Raw genomic sequence first — 20,158 nt, 5'->3', positions numbered from 1 at the left:
AAATCCGATCTAAATTAAGACACCAGAGAGAAACAGTTACAGATACAGATAGAGATGAATATAGAAAGATAGCTACCGAAGACATGGGACTCCCTTGAACCAGAAGAAAAATGCCATCTACAGACCCAAGAAAGAACAAGTAACCAGAAGATGTGCTGACCCTTTGATCACACATACTCTATAGAGATTTAGGTTTCTGGAGGGCAACAATAATTTGAGTTTTGACTTTATATCTCTAGGACCTATCTTGGGACCTAGTGCATAATAGGTACTTAATAAATGTTTATTGATTAATTGAATTATTTATGATTTTAAAAGTCATCTGATTAAAGATAAAGATTGAACCTCTGAGAACTGGTGGTATAAAAAGAAAAGAGATCTCAGGACAGACATACTCCCAGATGGATACTGGAATATCAGTGATAATCCAGTAAAAGTGACTAAAAGAAGTGATAAGACATTTAAGGAGCATCATGAGAGAGTCTTTTGTCAAAGAGGAGATAATATTCAGGAACACGAGTGATCGATAATGTCAGAAGATGCAGAAGAAGCCATTAAAGATGAGGCTGAAAAAGATCACTAGACTTTACAATAAAGAGATTTGCTGACTTTAAGATTTTATCTTCTGTTTAAATACGAAAACCCTGTGATACGGCACATATTAACTAAGCCTTATGAGCTCTATATATACATTAGCGCTAGTGAAGAACATTCCAGGTCCTAAGGCTAAAGGGGGACCTTCAGGTGACTCTTTGGTCATTACAGTGGGACTTAGAGGCTGTGACAATCCTAGGAAATCATTTTCCCTTGAATGATGGCATGCATCAGGATATGTGGGTTTCAGCTGACTCTCTTTGTACCAGTTTCCCTTTGACATAGCTCCATTTTGAATCACTATTATGCTACATCTGGTTCAATTTTTTTTCTCTTGCCTTGAAAAGGAGAAAGTAATCTCATAAATAATAAATGAAATAATGATTTTGACCTGTTCACCATAAAAGAAAAAAAATGGCAAAATATCCAATTTTGTGTTTTTAATTGGAGCATAATTACTGAAAATCTTTACACAATCCTATTTAAGAGACTGAACCATTATAGAAAAGTATTTGCTTTAGAATCAATCATTTTAGGGTGCTTTTGGCAATCTATAAACTGCATTCAAGTCAACCTATTCATTTATTCATGCCTACAATTGAGAGTCCTGGTATGCTAGATCAAAAAGCCTAGGGAAGAATGACCTCATTCAGTACTTAGAGACATCATTTCAAAAGTCAGCAATTGAATTACAAGATGAAAATGTTGTTTGCAAATTCACTTTACTCAAATGCATGGAAATATATGAATGCATCTTGAGGAGTCTAGCTTGAGGTCTCTACAAAATTTAACCTTATTACATCTAAAGCGAGTTGACTTTTCATTTTTCTTAAACCTGATTGAATTTTAAACCCTAACTATGCCCCCAATAGATGAGAGTACAAGAGAGAGTACGGAGGCCCGAGGGATGTTTGCTTTTTTATTAGCTATTAGAGGTAAATAATTTTGGCAGCTTCTGTGGCACCTCTTGCTGTGGCACCCAGGCAGTCAGCCGCCAACAAAGGCACATGGGAGAGAATATAGACTCCATAGAGCAGAGCTTCCTAACCATTTTTGTATCAGAAGGCCCTTTAGTGAACCAGCGAAGCTCGTGGCCCCTTGTTCAGAATCGTGCTTGTTGCTTACATTCATAATTGAAGTGAATATTAGATTTCAGTTAGATGCTAGTGAAAATAAAGATACAATTTTTCCCATCCAAATTCCTAGACTTTATGAATTCCCCATGGATGTGGAGCCCATGTTAAAATAATTGCTCTAGAGATCATCTCCGGAGTATATTGAAATAAGAAACACTGGGAGAATTCTAGGAGCTCACACAATGGACTTCCCGCATTGGGGACAAGAGTTACTGTTCTTGCGCATCTAATAAAGAGCCATTACTTAAACAAAGGAAATAAAGTTCTAAAGAAGGAAACAGTTATTAGAGGCATTAGTTACAGGCCAGTAGGGTACATTGTCATAGACAAGGCCATTGGAGGGTACCTCTGATCCTGTTAGGTCAGGTATCTAGCTATTAAAGGATAGCCCTGGTGAAAGTAAAAGGTGAAATCAAAAGTGGCAAAGATAGGATAACAATAACAGAGAGAAAGAGAGAGAGAGAGAGAGAGAGAGAGAGAGAGAGAGAGAGAGAGAGAGAGAGAGAGAGAGAGAGAGAGATGAGAGAGAGAGTCAATGAGAGAGAAAGATAAGAGAGAGAGAGAGATAAGAGAGAGAGAGGAGAGAGAGTCAATGAGAGAGAAAGATAAGAGAGAGAGAGAGGGAGAGAGAGATAAGAGAGAGAGAGAACGAGAGAGAGAGAGAGAGAGAGATGAGAGAGTGTGTGTCAATGAGAGAAAAAGATAAGAGAGAGAGAGGGAGAGAGAGATAAGAGAGGAGAGAGAAAGAGAGAGAGAGATGAGAGAGAGAGATAGAGTCAATGAGAAAGATAAGAGAGAGAGAGAGGGAGAGAGAGATAAGAGAGAGAGAGATGAGAGAGAGAGAGTCAATGAGAGAGAAAGATAAGAGAGAGAGAGGGAGAGAGAGATAAGAGAGAGAGAGGAGAGAGAGTCAATGAGAAAGATAAGAGAGAGAGAGAGGGAGAGAGAGATAAGAGAGAGAGAGGAGAGAGAGTCAATGAGAAAGATAAGAGAGAGAGAGAGGGAGAGAGAGATAAGAGAGAGAGAGGAGAGAGAGTCAATGAGAAAGATAAGAGAGAGAGAGAGAGGGAGAGAGAGATAAGAGAGAGAGAGGAGAGAGAGTCAATGAGAGAGAAAGATAAGAGAGAGAGAGGGAGAGAGAGAGATAAGAGAGAGAGAGAAGGAGAGAGAAAGAGAGAGAGAGAGATGAGAGAGAGAGTATGTCAATGAGAGAGAAAGATAAGAGAGAGAGACACAGAGAGAGATAAGAGAGAGAGAGGAGAGAGAAAGAGAGAGAGAGAGATGAGAGAGAGTGTGTGTCAATGAGAGAGAAAGATAAGAGAGAGACACAGAGAGAGATAAGAGAGAGAGAAGGAGAGAGAGAGATGAGAAAGAGAGAGTCAATGAGAGAGAAAGATAAGAGAGAGACACAGAGAGAGATAAGAGAGAGAGAAGGAGAGAGAGAGAGATGAGAAAGAGAGAGTCAATGAGAGAGAAAGATAAGAGAGAGAGGAAGAGAGAGATAAGAGAGAGAGGAGAGAGAAAGAGAGAGAGAGATGAGAGAGAGAGAGAGAGAGAGAGAGAGAGAGAGAGAGAGAGAGAGAGAGAGAGAGAGAGAGGAGGTAGGGAGAGGGAGAGGGAGGAGAGGGGGGGGAGGTAGATAGAGATAGAGATATATATTTATTTATTTAGAAAGAGAGAGCATGGGCCTTGCAGATTACCATTTCTTTACCCTCATGGTAGTTTGCTAGTACACACATTCTTCTCCTGATTGTGTAAATGAGGTTTATGTAGTAGGTGAAGTTATTTGACCACAGTTATTTATGCATCTTCACTGATTCATTGGATCTGTAATATATGAGAGTACTTCAGTGAAAAAAAATAGTAGCATGTTAATTCTTGGTAGACATGAACACTTTAGCATGAAAAAATTTATAAGTTTTTTGTTTCTAATGGTTTCTAATAGTTGAGAAAACTTTTTATATGAAAAGAGAAGCAAAATGCCTTTACTGGGATGGGGGGCAACACCCCTGCCAGAAGGTGGGGATGGGGAAGGGGGGGGAAGATGACTGAGAAAGAAGGCTTCATGAGCAAAGTTACTTCCCTGCTCTCCAGCCTCAGTTTCGTTCCCTATAAAATGACAGGATCTGGCTAGATGATCTCTGAAATTCTAATTCTTTTGTTCTGAGTCTAAAATATCTCTTTTAGTATTTGTAGTTAGAATCTGGCATACAGTCTTTTCCAAGTACTGCAGCCTGTTTCTTTTCAGTGAGAGGCAGAAATCATTCACTTTGGAACACTAAAAAGGAATGGAATTACACTCTTCTCAGGGGAATGTGTGTTCAGCTTTGTAGAATTATGTGATTTCAATAATTGACCCTCTATTATTTTACCATTATTCTTTGTGCTAAATAGTTGACATGTGTCACTTACATGACAGCCTTTCAAGATACTGGCAGGTATTTTGGAAAGCCTTGATGTTATGTCTTCACCTAAGGAGGAACTCTCACTAATTAATAAGCTGCGTAAATATTGTTTAATTGTTCCTTCTTCCCCCCTCCCATAGTGTTTTAAGGTCATATAGAGCCACAGTACCCATTTTGCATTTTATATAAGCAAATAGTTCTTAATGTTAGTTACCATCATTGTTCTGGTTTTGTTCTACTAATAGGAATCCAGAATATCTTTTGTGGGAAGATTTAACCAGGCTGAATTTGATCAATTGTCAAACTAGCTTTTCAAAAAACTCCCATAAAGAACTTGGATGCTTTAGGTAATTAGCCTGCCAACTGATCAGATTCTTTTAGATCACCTGGGACATCTCTTTGCAAAACTTTATTAGAGCATAAGAAATCTGCTGAACATAAGATGGCACAGTCATAAATATTGTAGCTCAGATGTGATATTAGTGCTGGTATCCCTTAGATTTTTCCTCAAAGCCAGCAAAAGTGCTACTTGCTATTATGCTTGTAGATATCTTCTAGAGGAAAAAGTAGGAAACACATGCAAAATTGGCAAAGAAATTAGGGTTACTTTAACCTTTCCTTTACGAGAGGAGTTTGTCTATAGTCTCTTTTGAAGGAATAGGTTGAGAGATATTCTTGATGTTTTTGAATCACCCAAACATCAGGCTTCTTTCCTTTTCCCGAAGCAAATAGAATGAAGTGATTTGCCCAGGGTCACACTGTTAGTGAGTGTTTGAGGTCAAATTTGAACTTCCTGATTCCTAGCTCAGTGCTCCATCCTCTGTAGTGCCACCTAGCGGCACCCTTCCAACTAGTAATGTTCTATATCACCTACCTATTAAACCTTGGACAAGTCATTTAATCTCTCTAGGCCTCAGCTTTCTCATCTGTAAATACAAGTGATTGACTTCCTGCCTAGCATGAAATCTGTGGTAGTATGATTGTTTAAGATAAAATCCTAGTCTTTTCCCCAGGACTATAAATTGGCTCATATACAGGGCAATGTCTGAACAAGTCTAGGTATATAAACATGATACTTTAAGATATTGTGCTTTAAGATATGATAAGAAAATAGTTCCAGAGAAACCTAGGAAAACTTGGATGAACTGATAGAGTGAAGTGAAGTAGAACTAGAAAACCACATTATACTGTAATATTCTCTCTAAAATGTAATGTTCTCTGTTAAGGTTTCCTTGGGGTCTCTGGAGGCCAGCCTTCCTTTCAGTTGAGTAATCACCACAGGAGTAGCCAGGGGTTAAAGTCCAGATCCTTTATTGTCTCCTTCAAAGTCTTGTCTCCTTCACTTGGGGCTTGGCTAGTTTTTCTGGAGGCCTTCCAGAGTCTTGGTTTCAGTGGAGAAGTGAAGGAGGAGAGCCCGCCACCACTTCTCTGTCTTCCCTGGTTCTGATTCTGGCTGAGTTTGTCCGAGCTTATATGCTCTCTTATCATAGATGTGAATCTTGTGGAACTATAGTAAGGACTAAGTGCATGTACTGAACTAGAGAACTGTTAAGCACCCTGCTAGACAACCATTGTCTCTATCAATTCCACTGACTTAGCACCTTGTAAGAATCCTTGTTTCAAGTTCAGAGTTCTGGCCCATAACATTATAAGACAACAATAATCAAGTAGACAAAAAACTCTGAAATTTAACAATTCCAGAGGGCTCTTGATGAAACATACTACCTACCTCCTGATAGAGAGGCAAAGGATTCAGTAGGAAGGAGAATGTTTTTATATGGCCAATGTGGAAAATTGTTTTGCTTGACTCTACCTGTTTGTAACAGGGGTTTTATTTTTCTTTCATCCTCACCTGGAGCTGGGGTGGGCAATAGTAGGGTGTTATTGGGATGAGGACAAAAGACAAAGTTTTGTGGATTGAATATAACTTTTGAAAAGTTAGTGACTAAAGAGAGGACGTTTTTGAAAAACACAAAGCAAAGCCAATTGTAGTCAGCACACACCGCAAAGGAAAGTGATGAGCTCCTAAAAGCAATAGGTTCAAATGAGGGATGAAATGAAGGGGAAAAGATTAGGGAAGTGAGACAAACTAGTAAAAGCAGTAGGGTGCTGCATGGGGGAAGGGAAAAGGGACTCATCAAGGGGAAGCCAAACCCATGGGAAATAAGACTAAGAATAATAGCTGCTTCAAGAGCATCACCAATTTCCCCAGGACCATTTTGAATGAGAGCTAGACCAGACTAGTATTGCCATCATCTATTTTATTGATTAGGATCTTGGAGCACATAATGGTTAAGTGACTTGCCCTGTGCAGGGGCAGGGGCAGAGCCCAATTCAAACCCTACAATTTCCTCTATTCTTTTCATACCATGTCAAGAAAGTGATCTTTCCATCCATTGTTTTGTCTTCTGTTTTCTTTTGGGCCTCGCAGTTAGGGATCCTCATTAGCACCAGTTCCAAATGATACTTTCATCTCCTCAAATCTTATGATCTTCAGATACTCCACTTTCATTTCCTTCTCAATTCTTAGTCAAGATTATGGGGGGATTTCCTGATAATCTTTTGAAAGTGAAAAGGTTTGAAGATTAGATATTTTCCTTGTGAGTCTGACTTTTCAGATTTACACTATATATGGAAGTTGTCCTTTAAATTGCAACACTTCCCTTTGCAAAGTTAAAAAGTAGATTCAACACCTACTAAACAAATGAAATCATGCTTTAATTAAATCTCATAAAGCTGTGTTTTATAAATAACTAGTGGTTTGGTTTTCATTTTATTTTCTTATGTGTAGATTAATCTCCTCTGGTGTCCTTCCAGGGGAAATATTTTTTAAAAATTCTATTTTTTAATCACACGAATGGATGCAATGCTCAAATGAGATCCCCATATGTTTAGTGTGTCAAAAAATAAGAAAGGAAAAAGAAACCCCTTTATTCCAAAGGGAGAGTCTTTTAAGATTGGTGTCCCGAAAGTTGACCTCCTTGTTCAGGTGACATACTCTCAAACTTACTATGTCTATGTGCCACAAAGGAGATGATCAGATTCTCTTGGTCAGCTAATTGCTCTGACCTTATTTAGATACAGTCTGTTTTTGCGATTTTGGAGAAATTCTATGTTGTTTGCAGATATCACAAATGAAGGGTCCTACAGCAACAATTCTGAATATAATCAAACCTCTCTTCTGGGGAAGACATGGACTATGCATCTTCATTTAATCCAATAAAATTGCAAATGGTAGGCGACAATGGTGGGGGGGGGAGAGTGGGGAATTTGGGAATCAGAAGATGTGAGTTCAAATCCAAACGACTTCTATAATCTTGAGCAAGTCACTTCCTTTCTCTAAAACTGTTTCCGTCTTCTGTAAGATGAAGAATCGGATTACATCATAGCTAAGGCCTCTTAGTTTTGGACATTATGATTTCTTTTTCTATGAATAGTTTAGAAGTGAAAATAATGCTGCTAGCAATATATTTTTCTATTGGTCCAGGGCCTCAATAGGTCAACCAACAAGAGAAAGCCAGATTGCAGTCATGACCCATAAATTAGATATAGAAAATAGGATTGTTATACAAAGTGATGGAGTTAGGGAAACAAAATGCAGACCTATAATATCTGGAAAGTCTCCAAAAGTGATAGACACCCAATTATTAGCAGGACGGGATGGGGACATTGTTTAATATAATTAGATTGGAAATGAATTCTCGGAGAAGTAATATTCTTCCCTAGTGCCTGGATCATGGTCTAGATAAATTGAGACTTTATATTTCTGAAAGCCTCATTCATTGAACCATAAAGACAAATTTAAAGCTTCAGAATGTATTGTCAGCTTAATTACATCAAACTTCTCTGTGGCCATATCTGAAATCTTCTTGTTCCCCAAATGGCAAGACTACCTCTGGATGTGCATTTCTTTTTGGTGTTCTCTGCTCTAATTCAGTAAAATTGAGCCAATGAAAAGAATCCAGAGGGTACCATCTTTTTCTTTATCACCGTCTTATTTCACTTTACTGAAATAAAAAGAATATTTGATTTTACATATTCTCAGTCTTTTGGAGGGACAGGCCAAAGTGGCTTATTTGGCTCTTGGCATCTTTGACTATGACTGTGGATCTGTAGTACTTAAGACTGGTGGCACTTCTTTTCTCCCTTGTGTGGCTTTTCTTTCTCCTTTTCCACAATTGAACCTCAAAATCAACCCCAGTGTTCAGGAAATGACTATATTTAAGTGTCCTCTGTGTTTTGTCAAATTGTCCTCCTCATAGTCACAGATTTGACTGATTTCTCTTTACCCTTGGCTTCTGAGGGAATTGTTTGAGCCAAATTCCATCTGTTAAGCTTGTTTTCTAAAAACAGTGACTGCTCATAGAGCACCAACACAGTATATAGTCTGTGTACTTAAGTCAAAATAGTCTACATTCTTAGGAACATTTTAAGAAGATACTTTTCATATGGCAGTATCACAGTTCATTCTTACTAAGAACTGGCTCTCAAGAGGTATGTATCTAAGGGAGATGACATATTTTGAAGGATGCCAACAGAGAGCAGAATCATTCCAAATAAGAGTGTAGAAAAATGATAGTAGGAGGAAATAAAGAAGATCGTACAGAGCAAAAACAGCAAGCTTCTGTATGGCAGAGATAGGAACTAGAGTTTGCAGATCTTTTGCAAGTAAGAGGAATGGGCAATGAGAAAGATGAGAGGAAAATCAATAAAGACATTAAGGTCCTTTTGCAATGTTTACTTCTGTCCTTTTCCAAGTTTACTTTACAAAACAGTAAGGTAGGGGCATCTCTGTGGTGCAGTGGATAGTGCACCAGTCCTGAAGTCAGGAGAAATGGAGTTCAAATCTCATCTCAGACACTTAATACCTCCTGGCTGTGTGACCCTGGGCAAGTCACTTAACTCCAATTGTCTCAGCAAAAAAAAAAAAAAAAAAAAAAAAAAAAACCAGTAAGGTATTTTCAAGCAATTATTACCCTAACAATTAATATATCTTTGTACAGTCTGGGGATAACATTCAGGGATGCCATCAGATAGATACATAGATAGATACATACATATATAAGTATATATGTAAAATTATGCTATCTACTTAGCATCAAGTAAACATGTTTGAAATTGGGTTTTCAGAAGTGAGAATGGATTTGTACTGTTCTATCCATTGTATTTCAACTAGCTCCTTTTCTGAGCAATGGCCCAGTTTGCAAGTGGGCATACTTGAGCAGGAATACAGTGAGACTAAACTTCTCTCACTGCAGTCAAACCCCCAATCACATTAAAACAGCGCTCAAGTCAGCTGAAATCATTAGACACAATTCCACATTTTAGGACAATGAATACATTTTTAAAGTCTAAAATAGGGCTTCAAAAGATAGTCTCTTATACATGGACTGTCTCTTTAAGTAAAAATCAGCTGGGAAGATGGCCCCTGACCTTTCCTACCTCTACATATAAAGGGATGTGGATAGAGGCTGGAATTAGGATTTCATTGGGTGAACAGACTCATGGCTGAGCAAACTCTCTCTACTAATACAAATTGGTACCATCTCTGCAGTAAAAGAGTCTTAAGAGAGTTGCCTACAGTACTGAGAGGTTAAAGGTTTTGCCCAGGGTCATATAGCCAGCATGGGTCTTGACGTCAGGTCTTCCTGACTCTAGAGCTGCTTCACTAGCTACTACACTACATCTGTCTCTCTACTTTTGGAAAGGAGTTAAAATACAATTAAATATCCCTTTTGTCTTTTGCTTTTTACCATTTCAATGTTGCTCAGTCTTTTATGTGCTCATCTACATCTGCCAATGGTAAATGACAGTGAAACAATATCCCTCCATGTCTTTTCTCCTTCACGTTCAATCAGAAATCAGCCTCTGCATTCATAAAGTCTTGGTGTTTTCCAAGTCTCTTCCCTACTACCATTTCACTGGCAATTTCAACATTAAATAATGAAGACTCGAATCACTTCCTTTCTGTGCATTGTAATGACCAGTCCTTTATTACTCAGAGAGGGAGATTCAACAAAACAATAAGAGACTTATTGCAGACTTCCTGGGGAAGTCTGGGTTTCTCTCCTACTTTGAGTCCTATTTCTCATTGCTTTTATATACCTTCTTCAAGCTACTCAAGGTTTGAAGTTGTATCTTAGCCAGAGTTCTGACAGTAGTGCCATCCGCTGGGCTTTTCTACATATGTTCTCTTTTCTCAGTCACACTAATGCCATTTTGTCTATTTGGTCTCTTCCTTCATAATGTTTCCCTAGGGATTAGCGTATAGCAGCAGCTAGGTGGCACAACAGATAAGAGTGCTATGCCTGGAGTCAGGAGGATCTGAGTTCAGATTCAGCCTCAGATACTTCCTAGCAAGTCGCTCAAGCCTGTTTGCTTCAGTTTCCTCATCCATAAAATAAGTTGGAGCAGGAAATGGTAAACAACTCATTATCTTTGCCAAGAAAACTCCATGATTGGTTCACAAAGAGTCAGACACGACTGAAATGACTGAACAACAAAAATGGACTAGCTTTCCTTGGCATTCTGGTCTCAAATTTCAAGGCAGGCTAGAAGAATGTTTAATCAAGGAAAGCATGTTCTTTTCAGTCTTTTCCACTATTGGTCTAAAACGAAATTTTCCCATCAAGAATGGCTCTGAACAGCTGGCTTGACTGTATCATCACATTTGCTTATACATGTTACTAGAAGAAGGGGAACATGAGTCAGATAATCCAAAAATCATTTCTTTTTGACTTTGGAGTATAATGTGTGTATGCTTGTGTATAAATACTCACACATATGTTTTAGGAGAAGATTTAGCTTCTTCATTGTTTGAGGATAATATTAGAATGGGCCTCTATTCCCCGAGTATATACTGATTGATGCAAGAGCAGGTGGCCTAACCATGAACAGAAAGTGGTAAATTAGCCCCTTAGCAAACATTTGCCATGAAGCAGCCAGTTCGTGGGCTGCAATAGTTTGGAGATAATATATATTTGAGTCATTTATTCAAAGGTTCTGGGGGGTATCACTAAAGCAATATTGATAGGAAAGTGCCTGTTGCCTCTATGTCTACGGTATTATATATGGACTGGGAATAATCTCCCATTTTCTGGAAATATAACTAAATATACCAATACATACTGACTTCTAATTTTGCAAGTAAACCAGGTCAAGAAGCAATTGACTACTCCATTGCTTTTCTGAAATTAGATTATATTGATTATTTAGGTTTTCTTGAAATGGACATTTATTATTTTATATTGAATCCTCTCTTATGGTCTGCTGTGTACATGGCAATATTCTTTTTCTTTTATAATTTTGGATTTGTTTAAAATTTTTCAGAAAGTTGAAGAGAAAAAAAGATTAGTAAAATTGAAAGCAAAGGAACTATATTGAAATGATAAAACTGGGTTCCAATGAAAAAAATACATAAAATAGTTAAGTAGGTTAATCTGATCTGAAAGAGAAGAAAACCAATTTTCCCCCTATCACCATGAAAAAAGAACTCACAACACTTGAAAGGGAAATAAAGGAAATGATCAAAAAGTATTTTGTCCAATTATATGCTAACAAACCTGGTAACAGAGGAATTAGATAAATTCTTTAAAAATTTGAAGTACTCAGATGAAGAAGAAGAAGAAGAAGAAGAAGAAGAAGAAGAAGAAGAAGAAGAAGAAGAAGAAGAAGAAGAAGAAGAAGAAGAAGAAGAAACAGACAATTTGAATAAACTAGTATCCAAAAGCAATTGAATAAGCTGTAAATGAACTCTTGGAGAAAAAAATCTCCATGAGTATTTGGATTTAAAAATGAAATTTATCTCATGTAAAAAGAGTGATTAATTCCAATTATATAAATTGTTATAAAAAGAAGAAAATAAAGTACCCGTCAAATCTCTGAATCTTATACAAACATAGACTTGATATCTAAGCCATAGAGAGATAAAGCAGAGAAAGAATAAAGTAATAAATATTGCTATTGAACATTGATGCAAAAAGTGTATCAAATGATATTGAATCAACTACAACTGCGTACAAGAAAGACTGTGCACTATGACAAAGTTGTATCTGTGCCAGAAATAACGAAGTAGTTCAACATAAGGAAAATTGCAACCATAATAAAGTATAAAAAAAAGTTTAAAGTTAGATTATAGACTAGGAAAGATAGTCACAATATACCAAATACTTCTCCAAGTCACATATGAAGGTAGGACTAGGCTTGAAGTAAGTAAGTGTCAGTAAGTCAACAAGCATTTATTAAGAGCTGACTAGGAATGCAAAGAAAGGCTTCATACCTGTCCCATATTTCTGTAAGGCTCTACCCCTTCACCTCTGCTTCTTAGGTTCCCACTTGCTCACTGACTTTCTTCAAGAGTCAACAACAATCTTATGAGAGAGAAAGACAGAAAGACACACAGAGAGAGAGGGGATGAGTATTGTCTTTTAGAATAGCAAGTAGGCCAGACAGGGTCGGTCAAGCGTTTCTTTCCCTCCTTTTTTTCACTGGTCCTTTTCTCTGTATTCTGAGCTCCTTTTTCTCTGATCATTTCCTTCTTTTGTCTCTATATTCCACAGGGATTTCAGATTTTAAATTTCTCAGGCCCTTCTTTTCAGTTTTTGTGTCATTGCTTTGTAGATCTCATCCTCTTTCTTCCCCCTCCTCTCTTGTGCCTTACTTTTAGAAAGGAGAGAGAAAGAAGACAGACACAAGTGTCCCATGGTAGGAATTTTCTCTGTCTCTGATTGTGTAGCTTATGACAAGCCCCGGCCTTCCCCATGATTGTTTTCTTCCCATTTCCCATGAAATTTCTGTTCTAGATCCATCCCCTCCTATCTTCCTGGATGTCATTTATCCCCAAGAGCCCTAATTCCCCTTCTTCAGGAGCAGGATGCTATCCATGGAGGCCCAACTCTCTCAGAGGTTATGGCTTCTCTAAGTACCATAACTCTACAGATTATATTCATTATAATGTTAACTTACTTGTAGGTTCAGTGCAGTGAACTTTAGTCAATGAAATTCCAGGCCTACTCTCTACCATCAGTTTTTCCATTGAAGTTATTCTTTTACCTGTTTCTCCTTGTGGGATTTTGGAAAGAAACCTCTTAATGGTCCTTTTATTGTTATATTAGCAGTGAGCACTTACTAAACTGCCTGCTGTACTCTAGGCAGTGTCCTAAGCACTGAGGATCCAAAGAAAGACAAAAGAAAAGTTCTGTTCTCAAGGAACTCTCAGGCTAATCATGAAGACAAGGTGCAAACAACTGCATACAGACAAGATCTATGCCTGATAAATTGGATATAAACAATAGAGAAAAGACATAAGAATTAAAGAGGATTAGGAAAGGATTCTTGGAGAAGGTAGAATTTTAGCTGAGATCTGAAGGAAGCCAGGGAGCTCTTGAAAGAGATGAACAGCAAGGAAACCAGAGTCCCTAGATCCCAGAATATAGGAAGGGGAGTAAGGTGGAACCCCCAAGTTATACTTTGTGATTTCAGAAGGGCAGTTTGACAGCCAAGTAGAGACTGAACTGGAATCGGTAGAGCCTTGAGGGAGAAGCCGATCGGTGGATAGTGCAATAGCCTAGGCATGAGGTGATGAGGCGATGAAGGTCTTTACTAGGGTGATGACAGTATCAGAAGAGAGAAGTTACAAACACAAAATTGGCAGGTCTTGGTAGCAGATTGGATGTGTGTTGAGGGGTGAGGGTGACTGGGAGGAGGGTGGTGGCCACAATAACAATGGACACATTTGGAAGAGGAGGAAGGTTTGGATTTGCTGATTTGGCCAGGTCGGTCATATTGGTCTGGTTGAGTTTGAGATGTCTCCAAGACTACCAGCTCTAGATATCTAATAAGCAATTGAATGTGTGAGACTGGAGGTCAGCAGAGAGGTTAGGGCTACTAGCTAAGTAGATCTGAAAATCAGCAGCAGACAGATGACAACAACCTGTGAGAATCGTTGAAATAGCCAAGTGAAATAGTATATGGAAAGAACCCACAACACAATCCTGGGGACACCCACCGCTAACAGGTGTGACCTGGATGATGAGTCAGCAAGGGATACTGAGGAGTGCCAGACATATGGGAGAAGAACCTGGAAACAGTACTGTCATTCAGACCTAGAAACAAGAGAATATCAAGGAGAAGAGGGTGATCAACAAACTCCAGGGAGGTCAAGAAGAATGAAAACTAAGAAAAGGCCAATGGATTTGGCAATTAACTCACCACTGGCAACTTTGGAAAGGAAAGTTTCAGTCAATGATCAAGTTGGAAGACAGAAGGAGAGACTTAAGAAGTAAGTGAGAGAAAAGGAAGTGAAGTTCTTAATTGTAGATGGTCTTCTCAAGGCTTTTACCCACAAAACAGAGAAGAGAAATAGGATGATAAGGAGGAATGGGTGGAACAAATGACAGTTTTTGGAGGATGAGGGAGCCATGGACATGTTTTGTAGGTAACAGGGAAGAAGTCCATTAGATGTGTAGAGATTGAAGGGAAATGAGAGAGTTGGATAAATGGAAGGGACAAACCTGACGGAGAAGATGGGAAGGAATGGGATCACCTGGACCTTTCATCATTGCTAATTTTGCTTATCTTTCTTGTATTTCTTTTGGCAAAGCAAGTAATCTGCTCAACCTGTTTTTTATAGGAATGTTTCAAATGCCTCTTTGTTATTGAATGCCCATCTTTTTTCACCAGTGATTAGGCTTAGGTTTGCAGAGTACATCACCTTAGGTTACATTTTGAACTTCTTTGCTTTTCAAAACACATTATTTTATCCCCTTCTGTGGCTTTTCCTTAGGGTTCATGGTGTCTTAGACTGGAGACAGTCTCAATTGCTTTATCCCTTGTGTATAATTTTCGTTTGGGGGAAGTTTGAGAGGTGGTGAATAATGAGGGAAATGTCTACTCCTCCATCTTTTGCCGATAACTTACTGTGTGAACTTGGGCCTTGGTTTTTTCATCTGTGAAATGGAGATAATCATCATCACAAGGTCCTTCCACCCAGGGCCATTGTAAAGATAGATGAGAGAATAAAGGAGAGAGTGATTTGAAAATGTATAAGGTACTTTATAGAAAGTGCTATTCAAATGTAAAATGGTATTCTTTGGGTAATAACACCATTTATTGGAGAAGCACCCAGAAGGCAATGAGAAGAGGTTAACGGTAAGAAAAACAAATGGACTGAAAAGGACCTAGAGGAATCTTTGCTTTTTCACCTTAGTATCCCAACTTAGATTTGAAGATTCAGAATGTATGTGGGCTCTGTTGAAAAGCTTTTGCCTAAATCTTTTATGTAGTGCTTTACAGATAGATATTAGTTCATTATCAGTAAAATACAACCTTCAGGCATTCAAATGTCTAATGTAAGCCAATAAACTAGATTCTTTCTTTCTATATACAATTAGCTTGTTATTCTTTGAATACGCCTTTAAAATCTGCTGTCATTCAAAATTCATTTTTTTTCTGTTTCTTAAAATGACAGGGATGAACAAAACCATGGTTATAAACACATACAATATGATAGTTTAATAAGTATGATTACCATTGTATGAAGCATGAACTGTTATTAATTCACATTTTCTCTTTTTCTAATAGTCTTTCCACTACACTTCCTTGAGAGAAAAAACCAAGAAATGGTCCAGAGGTAAATTATAGAAATTACTCTTTGTTATTCAAAATTGTTAAAAATCTGTTCTCATTTTTTTCCTTCTACAAAGATGGGGTCATGTTCAACATGTAGAAGAGGGTGTGTTTCTGATTAATCTTCTCAAATTAAGAAAATTTCTTCCTATCATTAATTTCCCATTTAACGGTCATACTCCAGTAAGTTATCTCAAGCCTCATCATCTATATGCAGACCTGAAATCCAGGGAAAGCAACCCAATCCCAGCTTCTGATGTACTAGGATGCCAAGTAGCCTCCATAGTGCTTAATGGATGAAGGAGGTAGAAAGTTTGGCATACTGGACTGAGAGCCAAAAGATGCAAGTTCTGATCCAGACTCTGCCACTGACTCATCATGTAACTTCAAGTGGGTCACTTGTATTTGCTAGGCCTCAGTTCTCTCCTCTCACAAATAAATGGGAGGTTTAGAGGAGAGGTGTCACACATCCGGCTGCTGGGCCACATGTGGCCTGCCGCACTCCAGAATACAGTTCAAGCCGGATTCAAATGTACTTGGGAAATAGTTAACAAAATTAAAAACATACGTGATAAAACATAGATGACATTACATTTTTCAAACTCAGCCAATATGCAGCCTGCAGGGATCCTTATGTATGGTTGAGTGGCCCCTGTATTACAGAATTATTAATTAAGTATTAACGTAATAATTTGGAAAGCCGGCTGCTCTCTGAGCCATACCCCTCACCCAAAAAGAACACCATCCACAGAGATGAAACACTGTACTTTTAACTCATCCTTTTTTTTTTTTTTTTTTTTTTTGAGGCTGGGGTTAAGTGACTTGCCCAGGGTCACACAGCTAGGGAGTGTTAAGTTGTACTTTTAACTCATCAAAACAACGGCCAAATCAAGAGATGTTCTGGCGCTTTCAGATAGACAGACCAAGCCACTCCTAAAACTTCAGGAGAAAGGAGATTCCTTAGAAGAGGTGGCCAAGGACAGGAGAAAGTGTGGCACTGCTGCTGCTCTGTAAAGAAGCCCCCAGAGCTGCCTGCCTAATGGCTTCATCAGGAACATGCAGGGTTGGCACAATGATGGGCTTGATCCTGTCTCTGAAGACATGAGCCAGGGAAGACCTCTAGCTCCTGAATGTTGCCCAAGGTGCTATGGTCTCTGTGGCACTTAGCACAGCTGTTATGAGCTGGACTCTGGAGTAAGGGTTAAAAAAAAGCAATTTAATATGCTACAAACTTCTAACGGTGCTGCACAGCTGTAAGACAATTATAATTAATGTAACAACATAAACTGGATTTTTCCAATGAAAATGTCTAATACTGTAATTAAATTTGCCTCAGGCTTTGAAAGAAAAGTGATGGGCACCAGGGAAGAACTCAGTTCATAGAAGAGAGACAGAAATTTCATGGTTATTAAGTAAGATGTTTAGAAGTTAAGAAAACAAAGGGTCAAATTCTGCTGCCAACCAGAGACTCTTTTGCCCCTTGTAGACCGGAGAGGAGATTTGATGCAGGCATTATTGTATTTTCTTCTACTGTGTTGAAATTAAATTCTTATACTTTATAGACTATATAACTGTGAATGCAACTACTGACCCAAAGACTTTGGTCAAGATCTTCTGCTGACGTGTGACAATAACTCAAACTAAAAAAAAAATGTTTAGGTGGATGAACTTGGTGAGTCGGCTGTCCCGCTCCCCAGGATCCGAGTTAGTGATGGAGCCCGGCAGAGGAGTTTGGCAGGGTTCAGCATTAAGTACTATATTTATATAGTCATTGCTTCCCTTTGCAGAGAGCTGGCCTAGTGGGGTTTGTCACAACAGGTCACTCTAACCAGTTTAGGAGCAAGATGAGAAAAAAAAAAAAACACAATCTATTTTCAGCTTTAAAAAAATAATTGGAACATAAATAACCACCAAAAGTCCAAACCTGTGTTGATTTTTTTAATTGCACAAATGTTTTCAGACCCTTTTAGAGGCAAAACTTTTTTTAGAACACACCTTCGATACTAATCTCATTTTTTCCAAAGGTTGTTACACAGTGTTAGGAAGGAAGGACTCTTTCTGTTTGTGAGTGGATTCTTGTTGGCAAAGGTGAAGATACTACTGTTTGTATGGAAAAGAATTCTTTGGCAAGCATTTATTGTTGGTGAGATGACTGTTAAGAGATTGGGGCAACCCCTCAGTGATCAAAAGGCCACCTTAGTATTCTTTTTGTTTAGTTGGATTTCTTCTGTTATATCTCTGCCCTGGGCAGCAAGCAATTCATTCTTAATTTTTTTTTTACCCTCCAGGGAGTTCTTGGAACAGTGGAAGCCGAAGACGCATCTCTTGCAAAGACTTGGGTCATGGAGACTGTGAGGGCTGGCTGTGGAAGAAGAACGATGGCAAAGGCTACTTTACCCAGAAATGGAGAAAATACTGGTTCATTCTAAAAGAATCATCCCTCTACTGGTACACCAACCCTGATGTAAGTATATCTGGGTGAAGAGAAGCTCTGCCAAACCCTTCTGGACCAGAGAAGCCTTGGCTGAATTAGAGAAGGGCGTTTCTAGCAAATTTATAGGGTTAGTAACAGTGTCTAATGGTATGAGGCAGGCCAAAGAGGGCCCAGTTCTTACTAAAAGATAATTCACAGACCCTAATATTGTTAAAGAATATGTGTAAATGTGAAAGTTGATATCCTGTAGTCAAAAGCACCCAAATATTTCCCATTTTGAAGAAATACTACTCCCTGTTATTATACCTACAGAAAATAGGGAACAAATTACTTTTCTCCATTGTCTCTTCATCTTATTGATAGTACAGCCTGACCTTTAAAGCTGCAATGAGTGACGAAATCAGAGTACCAAAGTAACACCCCACCACTGGCAAAAAAAACCCAAAAAAACAGGTACAAATATGGAACAAGATTCTCATATCCAAGGATAAGTAGATTGTCATAGAAGAAGCTCCATATTTGGATTTGGAAGACCTAGATCATTATCTTTGTGACCCTAAAAATTCCTTGTCCTGTCTGTGTGTCAATTTTCTTCCTTTATCAAATAAGTGTCATGAGCTTTAAGCCCTTTCCACCTCAAAACTCCCATGGTCCTTCTAGAGACAAAAGAATGTCATGGGTTGGCTTGTAAGTATGTCAGGAAGACTAAAGTCTATACCATCGAGTAAGCAAGGAACATGCATTTATTAAACACCTACTCTGGGCTGAGTACTGAGCTAAGTGGTGGCTGGGAAAACTTTAAGGACAAAGATGGCTTTCAAGTTATATTCCAGGCAAAGAGAAGGATGAAGAAAGGAGAGCTAGCATCGCCTAACAGATGACAGTGCAAAAGTGGAACTCCCCAACTCCTGTTTTGCTTCCATTTTTGCTATTAAAGTGAATGACCTTCAAGGCAGAAAGGGTAAGATGAGCTTGGAAGCCCAAAATAGATGAGGAGATATGTGATTGAATTCCTATATCTGACATTTATTTCCTGGGTTCAGAGAAATTATCAGATATTGAAAGGATCTAGAGAGAATGAAAATATCAGGGATCTGAAAGAAAAGTAACCAAAAAAATCAGTAGACAGACAAATATATTCTAGTTGTCCCAGAAGGAAATAAAAGTAGATTCTCCAAACCACAGGCCTTGATACTAGTCCCTAGAAAATTCTGGGATGCTTTATGAAATGAATTTTTGGCAAATTCTCATAAGGAAGACAGTGATGATTTGAGTTGAGCATGAGTTTCTTAATAAATGATTCCAAACTAGCCTTTTTTGCCTCACCTGCTAGATTATGCCATAAGTGTCTTTTACTAGATTTACTAGATTACTAGACATTTTACAAGATCGGTATAATATTCTTATGGACAAGATAAAGATTAGTTCACTTAGGTGCCAACAACAACAATAGCAGTGATGAATGACTGTGCTGGAGAGTAATATGTCACATGGTTTTCTGTCATTGTTCATTTTTCAGTCGTGTGCCCATTTCATGACCCATTTGAAGTTTTCTTGGCAAAGGTACTGGGGTCATTTGCCATTTCCTTCTCTAGATCATTTCACAGATGAAGAAACTGAGGCAAATGGAGTGAAGTGACTTGTCCAGGGTCACACAGCTAGGAAGTACCTAAGGCCAGATTGAAACTCAGCAAGATGAGTCTTCCTGACTCCAGACCTGGTGCTCTTTCCACTGTGGTGCCATCTAGCAGTCTTGACTGTTTAGCCTTTTTATCAGTGACTTGGATAAAGAAAGGGATAATATGCTTATTCATTTTGTAAATGACAGAAGTCACAGAAATGAGGAGGGCAGCTCATGTATTGGAAGATAAAATTGAGATCCCAAAAGATTATTGTGGTGATTTGGAAGAGTAGACAAAATTTAATAAGGTAAAATTTAACAGAAATCAATATATAGTTCTACC

The 20,158-nt window shown here is 38.4% G+C and overlaps 1 protein-coding gene across 2 annotated transcripts in view; it reads left to right on the top strand.

The window, feature by feature from the left end:
• Positions 1–20,158, top strand: part of LOC141548478 (connector enhancer of kinase suppressor of ras 2-like) — a 555,144-nt gene that overhangs the window by 461,926 nt on the left and 73,060 nt on the right. For both annotated transcript variants that reach the window (XM_074277397.1, XM_074277398.1), the window contains exons 16-17: positions 15,716–15,764; positions 18,049–18,224. In XM_074277397.1, coding sequence (XP_074133498.1) covers positions 15,716–15,764; positions 18,049–18,224 — 225 coding nt within the window. The remainder of the gene's footprint in view (positions 1–15,715; positions 15,765–18,048; positions 18,225–20,158) is intronic.

This window comes from Sminthopsis crassicaudata, chromosome X, assembly GCF_048593235.1.
Source record: "Sminthopsis crassicaudata isolate SCR6 chromosome X, ASM4859323v1, whole genome shotgun sequence".
Taxonomy (NCBI): domain Eukaryota; kingdom Metazoa; phylum Chordata; class Mammalia; order Dasyuromorphia; family Dasyuridae; genus Sminthopsis; species Sminthopsis crassicaudata.
Note: the sequence above shows the minus strand (reverse complement) of the source record. Positions and strands in the feature narration are given on the sequence as shown.